This window comes from Scardinius erythrophthalmus, assembly GCF_964197995.2.
Source record: "Scardinius erythrophthalmus genome assembly, chromosome: 21".
In the NCBI taxonomy this organism is placed as follows: domain Eukaryota; kingdom Metazoa; phylum Chordata; class Actinopteri; order Cypriniformes; family Leuciscidae; genus Scardinius; species Scardinius erythrophthalmus.
Genome location: NC_138241.1, coordinates 8,984,888 through 8,996,905, shown reverse-complemented (window position 1 = coordinate 8,996,905; position 12,018 = coordinate 8,984,888). Strand labels below are relative to the sequence as shown.

At 34.8% G+C, this 12,018-nt stretch overlaps 1 protein-coding gene across 5 annotated transcripts in view; it reads left to right on the top strand.

The window, feature by feature from the left end:
- The window catches only part of agpat5 (1-acylglycerol-3-phosphate O-acyltransferase 5 (lysophosphatidic acid acyltransferase, epsilon)), a 70,251-nt gene extending 61,970 nt beyond the window's left edge, over positions 1-8,281 (top strand). For 2 of the 5 annotated variants that reach the window (XM_081350501.1, XM_081350503.1), the window contains one exon: positions 75-1,978. In XM_081350501.1, coding sequence (XP_081206627.1) covers positions 75-300 — 226 coding nt within the window. In that variant the 3' untranslated portion in view covers positions 301-1,978. Of the gene's footprint in view, positions 1-74; positions 3,961-8,197 lie in introns of those variants that run through there. The other 3 variants (XR_014029034.1, XM_081350502.1, XM_081350500.1) reach the window with 3 other exon arrangements.
- Positions 8,282-12,018: the final 3,737 nt, after the last annotated feature.

The window sequence follows — 12,018 nt, the reverse complement described above, 5'->3', positions numbered from 1 at the left end:
CACTCCCATTAATCTAATTGCATCAATGTAAATGTTCAAAGCATGTGTTACTAATGAAGACTCTCTCTGTTTAGGCTTCTTACCACTTTCTACGAGTCTGAAGACCCTGAGAAAAAGTGCAGGTTCCCTGGAGAAGGTCGAAAGTCACCTCTTAGTCTTACAAAGACATTGCCTTCTCTGCTGATTTTGGGTGGTCTCACTTTACCAATGCTGTTAACAGAGTCAGGTAGAAAACTCTATCTCAATACCTGGCTTTATGGGACACTGATTGGATGGGTGTGGGTAAAAGTAAGTCCATAAGCTAGCCATATATAAAAATAAAAATAAACGTCCATCCTAACTGCCTATATCAACACAGACACTTTTAGGTTTCATCGCTGGATAATATTCTTTATTTCTCATCAGTTACTTTTTTTCTCTTAGTGTACCAGTAACCAAGAGGCTTATTTACTGTTTGTCATTTGTTTTTTTACACTCCTAACTTTCAAGTTAAACTGTACGTTGTCTACACTGCAAACAAGCAATGAGATGCAAAAAAACGAAAACATTCCAGTTGTCAACATACTTGCAGCACTGTAGACAGATGTTTAAATTTAAAATGAGAATGTTTCAGTTTTGTTGCACTGCATCATTCGCTTGCGATGTAGACCCAGTGTGAAGGTTTCTGTTCCATCTGAGCTTAACTGTAATCTGAAATGCACAAATAGATAACAGAGATAACATTTTGTATTAAGGTTGGGTAGCAGTTTTGAAACTTTTTTTTTTTTGTCATTTAACCATTTTAAATTTTCAGTATGCAAGACTTTTTTTTTTTTTTTTTTGGTTCTGAATATTATGAATGGTTTATAATGACAGTTGTTTACAGAGTCTGTACTTAATGCATTTTTAATGCGTTGGGTTTTGGTTGTATGTGTTTCACATCAGTTATCTTTCTATTTCATCTAAGATATCTAAAAAGTTTGTCAGATATGGGCTTTTTATTGTAATCGTTTGCACTATTGCTAATATTTCAAAGATAGTTGCCAAACTTGCTGGTTGCAGGGGTATTAAATATAGTTCTGTCAAAAATTAAAATTCCAAACATGTCACTTTCTTTCTTTGAAGAGTCTCCACATAGCCCTTTTCAATGTTTTTTTTCCATAATTTAATCAAGAGCAATAATTTGGTCCACATGATGAGAAATCTGAGACATTTGTCATGGAGTTTCACGGTTCAGTGGTTGATTTTAATATAAAAAATAAAATTCAACAATTATATGACTGACCTAACCTTGCAAATGCCTTCAAATTGTATTTTAAAGCTTGGTGATTTTATAAGTAGTAGCATATTTAATTTGTGAAATACTATTGATTTTAATATTTTACAATACCTAAAAGAAAAAGAAAAAAAGGTGCTACTAAAGCTTTTTAGTTTTAGTGGACCATATGTTTTGCCAGAGCTTTAACAGGACTTCCCTCTACTGAAAGCCTTTGAGTCCCTTTAGATCTAAAGATCTAAAAATGTAGGCTCCCACATTAAAAAGATTTATTGACTTGCTGTTGATTGCACTTACCCATAGTTCATAATGTGATTGTCATTGAAGTCCGTAATCTACAAATATTTTAATGGGAAATGAATTTGAATCATTGGAGAGTATGGGAATCTTACTTAGTCAATAGCACAAATGCCTTCAGTATAAATGTATAATCCTAAACTTTAACCCGAGTGCTTGCTGACAAAATCACTGATCACAGCTGGGTTCCCACAATTACTGAGAAAAACCTAGAAAAACAGAAAAAGTGTTGGGGAAGCTATTTTAAATCTGTAGTTTGCAAGGTTTACATCTACAAGCTACATATTTTAAAGTAGTTAAACTACAGTCAAACTACTCTTCCAAATCTTAGTGTATAAACATTTATAAGCATCTACATTTAATCAGAGCCATATTTTTCAATAAAACAATCTCAATTAGGGTGTTTCAAGATCTTACAAAACTTACAAAAAATGTATTGGTTATTTAGAAGAAAAAAATGGGTTATTTGGGAGGGGTTAACAAATTTAAGCCTCTGCCTAAACTAATGATTACCTAAAGGCACTTTTATTTTTTCATTAAATTTAGATACAGATTGGTTAATTCACGTTTATAGTCGAGGGTTAATTGCTTTCATAACTCTTGTCTTTCCTTTTCTGTCATTTTCCAAAAGTATGCACCATTATCAATAGATGTATCCAATGAGGTATTTTTACATTAGAAATTCTGTCTATTCATGTTAATCAACGTGTAAGCAGTGTTATGCTTGTCCTTGTTGTTTTGACCATGTTGTGCTGGGAATTTTAATTTGTGGTTCATATTTCTGTGTATTGTCAGATTGGTTTCAGATATGTTTGAAATTGAAAACATGGTGACCTATGGTGTAAAGTCATGGTTGGGCTCTCTTCCCATTAATGTTGGTCTGGTTTCAGTCAATAAATGGCTCAAGGCTTTTGTTGTTACCCCCACCCCCCACAACTGGACCGGAAACTGCACTGGCGTCTTTAATAAACTGATTCTTTTTTTCAAGCCCAAACCAGTTAAGGCAAAGCCAACCCTGCAGCCAATTCAAAAGGTTTTATTTTCTTGTCAATCACAATGCCAATTGCCTCCATGATGCTGGAAAATACTAACTCTAAACTAGGGCTGCACAATTAATTGCAATTAACCCAAAATCGCATTGAAACCGATTTGGCTTAGTGTGATTTATGAAATCGCAACAGCTGCGATAATTTTTTTATTTTTTATTATGTGCAACTTGTCAGTGAAGCACAGCTCTGTGATCAGTAGGATATGGCACTTCATCTGAAAGCACTGCGAGTTTGAGTCGCTTATAAACGTGCATGTGAAAAAGCAACACGTCTCAAACATCTTTCCAAACATGAGAAGCATTTATGAACCTCTTGTCCTACAAAAGACATTTTTTTACTCAAAACTCACTTCATAATGTCAGTTGAGTGTTTGAAAACATCCTTCTGTGAGATAAAGGATATGTCGTTTAGTATTGAAATATAACTTTATTATCATGAAAATATTCAAAAAGGCTCAAAGAACCTAGATAAACCATTTATTTTTTGTAGTTATTTGTCTATTATTCATGTTTAATCAATCAAAGTGTTTCTATCATCTGTTATTCAGCTACAGCGATAGTGTGATGCCCATAGGGATTTCCTGGAATTACGTGCATTATCGTACTTCTGCAGGGTATATTTAGAGATTCTGCATGAGAGCGCCATCTGACTTTCAGATGGAGCAGCATTTACTACTGATCACAGAGCCGTGCTTCACTGACAAGCTGCACATAAAAAATTGCTCAGCCTTTCCCAATTTGCGTGCGGTTTAATTCGATCATGCAGCCCTACCCTAAACCTAACCTTAAACTTAATGTAGTGTTGTTAGTGGATCCTCATAGATAACATTACAGTTTGTTGCAGTAATCCATCCATGATTTTTCTGAAGTCAGAACTTTTCTGGACTGGTGACTTCACGATTGTGCAGTAAAATTGGCTGAGCGGTGGAGTTTGCACTTAACTGCCTTGGGAAGAAAAACTAGGCTTGACAATTGCTGTATAATTGACTCATAAAGACAGCAACTTGCCACCACCTACTGGCCTTTTTACTTTCATATTTAATCTATAACATGTCAGAACTATTTTGGCAAAAGGGGAATCATTTGAGATTAGGTTTTTACTACAACCTCAACTGTATTGTGTACTATGGATTGTGTTTAATCCACCAAACCTTGTGATACTATACAAAGTATTTCAAATGCAACACACTTTCTTAAACTGGTGCTGCATTGATCCCTGTCTTTTAAATATTTGTTCATGCAGTATTGTTTATATAGCAATATTAATGCAAGCCCATTACAGAATTCACTGTCTATAGACATTCATGCTCATTCATTGTCTGTACTACTCATTCACAATAAAGTTGCTCTTTTTTTTTTGCCCTTTTTTTTTTTTTACAAATGCATTGTCTATTTTTGTGGGGTGGGGGTCATATTTGACATTTGAAGTTTTTCTTTTGTAGAACACAAGCATAGCCAACATACAAGATTGCCGCATTCTCTTATGTATAAGGTAAGGGATTTATGGCAAGAGGTTTTTTTTTTTTTTTTGAGCAGAAAGTTTAAAGACATAATATTTTAAACATCAGGCACAGTGAAGACCGTCCACATTTTTAAAATTTTACAGCAAACAGAGCTACAAAAGAAAAAATTTAGCTTCAAGCAGCAAGCGCAAAGAAGACAGACATGCCAACATGGCTGGGAGTGTCAGACCAACTGCAACTGAGAAATTAAAGACATTTAAAGAGGATTTTAGGCAAAATGGCTGAAAAATCATATATACAGTAAAAGTATGATTTAATGGATTCTCAAGACACATACCAAGTTTTGTAATGGTACACACTGTCCTCTTATCAGTGTGCCAAATTTAATAACTTTCCCGCAAGCGGTTCTATGGGCTACCATAGACTTTCATAATAGAAGAAATGGAATAATAAGAAGAAGAACGCCGCCAACGGTCTCAAGAGATGCCTCCATACGCACTTTCAGTGCTTGTCCCCTAATAAGAACGGGAACGGATACAATAGGTGCCTACGCACCTTCGGTGCTTGATTTGAATTACTCACTCATAAAGACAGTAACTTGCCACCACCTACTGGCCGTTTTACTTTCATATTTAATCTATAACATGGAAGGGCAATGTCGGTCCTGGGTGCAGAGTTTAGCTTCTCCAACCCTAATCAAACACACCTGAACCAGCTAATCATCATCTTTAGGATTATTAGGACTACAGGTTTTTATCGGAGTTGACGCCAAACTCTGCAGGACAGTGGCACTCTAGAAAAGACGTTGTCTATCCCTGATCTTTTAAATAATTTTCATGTTGCTGTATTCAAAATTGAGCTATATTTAAAACATTAATCCTAAAGAAATATGCAATTATGCAGCTATGTATAAACACAATAAGTAGGCTATGTAATAAATCACTGCATATCAAATCCACCTGGTTTCTGTAACTATCTCCTCTGTAACACTATCATTTTCATTAATCTTTTGTCAAATCTGGCGCAGTCAATGTAGAAATGGTACATTTGATCTTAGAATTACTTTACCTTAAATAATAAAATAAAATAAAAAATAATTTATTTACATTTCGTATATGATCGTTTAACAACAATTAAGAAAATATTTGAGGATGGCGCATTTTAACGGTAAAGGATTGCCAGGTAGGCTGGGAAAAAATATTTTCTCCCATTCACTTGCATTGACGATTTTTCAACCTAGAGGTCCACTTGGGGTTTTACGGATGGGCGGGACTTACCAGCTCTTATAGAGCTGTCTGTCTACAATCTCCTCAGACGCAGACTGCTGCTAGTAGAAACTATTTTTTATTTTTTCTATGCCCGCGGGTAAAAACGCTTTCAATTCATGTAAATTCCGCTGCTATTTTGTTTTCAAAGAAGAAAATACAAACAACCTGGTTGTGCAGTGCAAACTGTGCCTTCCAGCAACGAAAACACTATTTATCAAAGGACTTGACATCCAACCTAAAGAAGCATTTGCAAATAAGACTAGCACAGAAATCATGTTAGCTAAAATGTAGTGTTTATTACTGCTTTAAAATTCAGTGGTTTGTATGATCACAGTTGTAAGTTTTGTAGCGATGCTAGAATCTGTGGACATTAGGAGAATAGCTTTTTTAGTACCCAAAATGTCATTTCTTCTCTTCTCACTTAACGGGATGTTCGCTGTCTAGGTAACGTAGGGGTACTCCCACTGCCAACACCCCAAGTTCAGTCAGGAAAATTAAGAAAGATCACGGCTTTAGTCAACATGTAGGCCTATTTTAAAATAAACTAAGTTAGTTAAAAATGAAACAAAATAATCTGTAATACCATACTGTAGCCACTAGATGTCTGTATAGCCCTTTACATAAATATATATTAAGGGCTGTGTGTTCCCAAGTTGTGGAAATGAGACATGATTGCTTAGATTTAATAGATTTTTAGCTACAACATAGTTACTTACAGCTAGCCTATATGACATTTTCTTAAATATTTTATATTTTGCAGATATTTTACACTGGACCAAATTCTAAGTAAATAAAAGGATTTTTTTTAATAATATTTCTTCTTGCTTGACTTTTGTAATCCAAAAGTAATCATAATCAAACATAATCAAACTCTACATTATCCCGCTTATATATATATATATATATATATATATATATATATATATATATATATATATATATATATATATACACACACATACATAAACATGATATTCTTCCCCTTTTGAAACAGAAGATTAACTTATATACGTATTTTATTTACAACTGCATTTTCTGCATTTTGTTTTACAACTGCATACAACAACATTTAATATTTGAACTCCATTTACCAAATATTTAGCTTACGCAAAATAACCTCAGTAATTGAGAATTGATTTAGGCTACTTAAAATTTGCCTACCAAGTTTCCAGAAAGGCAAAACTCCAGATTTTAAGAAGTCTTTTTCTCCTCCGTAGCATTCGCGCTAACATTGACGTGATCATTAGCCGCGTTTCCATTACCCTTCAAATTGCGCAAATTGAAATTGCGAATTAAAAATACGCTCAATGGAAACACGTCAATTTCGCAAAAACTCCCGTTTATCGCAAAAAAGTTTTTACGCTCTCATGAGGTGGTTTTTCAGGCAATTCGAAAAAGGAATATTTCGCAAAACTGCAATGGAAACAGTTTTTGCGCATTTACAGTCACCTGACTTAGAAGACGCGGTGTGTTTGAGGTCCATGTATAGCTACGCAAATAGGCCTAATAATTATTTTATATTATTTTATTTTAACATTTAATAGGCTATATTTAGAAGACGCTTTTATGCAAAAAAAGAACAAAGCGTGAGGAGCGCGCACTGCATGGCACAGAGGCGCGGGCGTGAACACTTGCATTTTCCTATCAACAGTGGAAACAACTTAAAAAATACTCTATCATTTCTGGCCATACAGAAAATAATAATACATTATTCTCAACTACTTTTATTTGTGTAAACTCACAATAACAAAATAAAACGTTGTGCTTTTGTAAAGTAAAAGAAAACAATCAGACGCACTTTCATGATCTCCGTAAACTGGGGCGCGAGAACTGAAACAAAATATAGGATAAAGCTTGAAATGTCCACTTTAAAACAAACAAATTCGAATCGAAAGCTAATACCTTCTGATTTTGTAATTCGTATGAAAGGTGCATTTCTCTCTAAAGCGCATCTGCTTAACAGCGGAGATGGAGATGTGATTTTAGCCAAAACAATAGTTTATTAATAATATTAATGGCTCTTCTCATTCAGCACTGCGGGAAAACATCAATTCCAGGTTCTAATTTGGCCTTAGAAAACCAGTAAAATCGAGATGTTTTCCATATTAATTTGTGACTATTTTAAATGTTTAATAAAGGGGCAAAAAGTCCTAAACAAAAATCTGAAAATTCTTCGATATTTACTTTTTTTTTGCGCAGCAGTTGGTGTAGCCAGTTCAAATTAAAATTTTGGTGTTCAACTTTGCGTTTTAAAAAGACAACAACCGTTCATTTTTCGTTTTTCAACTACGGGTTAAAAAAGGAAAAACGAATGGACACAAAATAGCCTACATGGATCGTTTGGACAGAATACGAGACAGAGTTCTTTATTAAATTCATTAAAAAAAATAATAATTAGACTATAGGAATACTGGATTCTAAATCTCAAAGAAATGCCACAATCAAAACCTCGGAGCAGAAATGAGGGCGAAACACCCAGAAACTCCATGTGTCGTTCGCATTATAAGGTCTTTCCCTGATGCTTGGATAACACGCCACGTACTCCTTCCATTAATAATAATAATGTCTAATGCGTTGGCTGTGATATGTTATAAACCAACGTCAGTTGCCGTGATTTTTGGAATGACTTATATCGCGAGAGAAAAAAGGACGTTTTAGTCGCATAACATCGGTTAATGGAAACGCCGTCATTTCGCAATAGTTTTTTATCGATATTTAGATAATAGCGCAAAACATTTGCGCAAATCTGTAATGGAAACGCGGCTATTGACGTTCAGTCCACATTTTTATATCAGAATCTCTCTGTTATTTCTCTAATAGCTACAACTGTTAGTTTTGTTCGTTCTATTTTTCTCTTCCTTTTCAGGATCGTCTTGCATCAGGAGCAGATTCACCAGCTGTTCTCTCTCTCGTAAAGAACATTCCTTCAACAGTTATTCTGAACATCTGATTTTCCTGTTCCACAGAAAATATCAGCGCGCTCATCGGCTTACATAAAGTGTTTTCGGTAAGGCAATTTCAGCGCCGAACGAAGTTAAGCTTTTATTTATTTATTTATTTATTTATTTATTGTATAACTGTCCATGTATGCTCAATAGTTTATTTAATGATTACAACCACTGATTTGTCAGTGTTTTATCGTTAGGATAGGCTCCGAGGAAATAAGCCAACATCCATCTTGTTTGTTTGTCTGTTTGTTTTAATTATATAGGCTACTTCAGTTTTGCTTTGATGGTCTTTTGAAATCGTTTCGTTTGAAAACTTGTATAAATGTATTTGTGGTAGCATAATAAAGTTTCAGCTGTGATTATTTTGTCATTCCTTTCTCAGTTGATAGCCTGCATAACTTAAACCAGACATATACAATGAGAAATGTGTATGTTTTGACATGCATGTACACAGTGCTCCATATGGTTAGAAACAGTGTTGGGGAAAGTTACTTTGAAAAGTAATGCATTACAATATTGTGTTACTTCCTTAGAAAGTAACTAATTGTGTTACTTAGTTACTTTTTTAGAAAAGTAATGTGTCACGTTACTTTTGTGTTACTTTTTTTTTTACCTGGATTGGGCTTGTTTTTTTAACATAAAAGTTATATTTTTGGGCAACTGTAAGGACCAAAAGTGAAATAATAAGCCTCAGGCTGAAGTAAATGCAAATTCACACCTGTACAGTAGAGGGCGCAGATCAAACAAACCTTTCCAGCTGTGCTGCCGTTCTGGATAACTGAAGAATAGGATGCAGGAGAAAAAAGTTTAACACTTTCTTTACCAATAAAAACAAAATAATCTATAGTCATTTTTGCTTATTAACTGAATCATCGAAGGTCAGAAGCAAGTACATTGGTCAATAAAGTGAGATTAAATGCATTTATTTAACATTTAGTTATTGGAGGTGTGCATAGTATTCTGATTCTGCATTTTACTGATTTTATTCATTTTGAGGAATATTGAATCTTTTTTTGTGCAAGTGAGATGAGTAAATGCACGCTCACATTTAGTTGGTACTAACAGAGAAAAACAAATTCTAAAAATGTGACATGATACACTGTGAACAAGAATGCAATTTAACACAGTGATGTGAAAAATCTGCAGTAAAATTCACAATGAAATTTTTTTGTCTTGTTCTTCAAGCTTACCATAACAATTAAAATGTTAAAATTTTAATGACATTTATTTAGCAGCTAATAGACCATTTATAATTTGCACATTTACTGTAAATATCAAAGATAAAAGTAGCTAAATCATGAGAGTAGTTTCATTTTGAATAAAAAAAAAGCAACTGATTCTGTGTTGAAGTTTTATTCACAAATGAGGAGCCATGGCATAATTAGTAAAAACAATTTAATTAAAAAAAAAAACACATAAACACGCTTTACACAGCATGAGGGAACAAAGTGAAAAATAAAAAGTGTCTGCTTTGTCTTGTGTACAGGGATATTTATTGGCACAAGTCATATTCTTTGGAAAAGAATCAAGGTTGTAATATTCATTATATTGGTTATCACACATGCATAATTCATCATGGCCCAAATGTTTGCATATAATGCAAGTACACAAATATTTGTAACATCTACATTCCTTGCAAACAAATACCCTACATGGACTTCCATCTAGGTTGTGTGGTTCTGTCATAGACTGCAGCAGAGTGGTGGAATGCCACATTTTCCCACACAACAACAAAAGTAGGGCAGTTTGATGCCCCTCACCTTTACTCCTCTGATGGCACAAGTTGAGTATGCAGGTCATTCAGAAAAGAAATAAGTCTCTCTGTATTGTAGGGGCCAATGAGTGGTTTGTGTAACAGCAAACCATCATTGGACAGTGCTGTTAGCTCCTCTCTGGCCTGGGACATCTACGGTTGCTCTCTGTCCAATCACATTTCTTCCCCTGCGTCGTGTTTTTGCCAAGTTGAATCCAGCTTCATCCACAAAGATAAAAGTATGTGGAGTTCGGCTGGCTTCCATCTCCATTACCCTCTAAATTACAGACAGTTTTACAGTAATTAACATTATGCATAACTGCATGTGTATGTACCCTCTTTGGTTCTGAACAGACATCTTATTTTATGTTTCTCTAGGACTCTGGCAATTGTCGTTGTACTGACCATATTCACATTTCCAAAAGTGGTATTGTCTGCCAGCACTCTATCCCGAATTTCCCGCAGTTTTATTGCATTGTTGGCAATTACCATGTCAACAATGGCAATTTCCTGCACATCTGAAAAGATTCTGCCTCTCCCTCCTCTCTGAGGCAACCTTTGGATCCTAAAACACAACAATTACTGTATTGTAATAGGTTTCAGAATTTAGGTATATTGTATTGTACTGTAATATTCATCATCTCACCTGTTGTTTTGCCAGAAAATTTGTACTACTGATGCAGCTGTTGAGCGGTGCAGATTTGGTTGCACCCTTAGACCAGCCTCTCTCAAAGTGAGACCATGGTCCACAACATGGTCAATAATTGTGGCCCTTATTTCATCAGATATCACCGCTCTTGGTCTTCCTCTCCTTTGTCCTCCACGCACTCTCCCTCGTACCACTCCTCTTTCCACACCAACCTGTCTTCTGTGATCCATATTTCCAAACAAAATCAGTTCCAAACTATCCCCTTTTACTAAAACATGGTAATGAGACTAAAGCAGGGCACCAGGGTTGTCTTTGAGCTGAAATTGCAATTAGCTTGGAATGATTACTATTTAATTTTCTGCTAAGATTTTCTATATTTCAAAATAATTACTGCAGAAATGCTTGAAATTTGCCATCATTCTGATTTGAATCTGCTTTTATCAGTTTTGAAAGCAGTGTGTTAGCATATTAAAAATATGCTGCTAATATACAGCAGTTTGTGGACTATGAAGGACAAAAGTGTTTATGGATTTTGAAAAATGTGGTGATTGAATGCATTTTGTCTGAAAGCAATGAAAAAATATTCACAGTTTGGTCCGTATACACTTGTGTGTCGCTGAATGTGTGAAGAGTTTTGAAAATGTGGTTTCAGTATTGAACAATGCTTGTTAGCAATTGAAAAAAACTTTAGGAAAATTGCATCCTATGTTTTCACTTTATTAAAGCAAATGTTAAGAAATCATGAAGATGCATTATACATTTTAAGTTGTTTATTTGTAAATGTAACTAATGAACACTAATTCCTGAAATAAAATAATGGAAAAAACCCAGAAATAATTAATACAAACTGTAACCCAGGTTACTAAAAAATCCTGTTGAAGCTGAAAGGAAAAAAAAAAGAGTGTTGTAACATTGACAAATATGTAAAATAGTTATTTTATTTTATTACTGTGAAGTTAAGAGTATTTATTTCTAGAGAAAATTAGAAAATGCAAAAAAATTAACTCATTCAGAAGAGTTATTTAATTAAATAAGTGGAAGATTGGGCCAATTAGACGAGTGGAAAGTTAGCCCCGCCCTAATGGGTGGAGCCAGGAGAGACGGCGTTTTGAAATAGTCAGATTTTCTGGTCCTCACTTGCAGAACATGAAATCCAGGGGGAGGAGTCGGATCCAGATCCAACTCCTCCCACCTTACATATACCTAAACCCATCTCCACCCCTTAATCCCTAAACCCACCCCTTAATCCCTAAACCCACCCCTAAACCTACCAATCTCCACCCCTTATATCTGGATCCAACTCCGCCCTCTGGATCTCGTGTACTGCATTGAGGTGC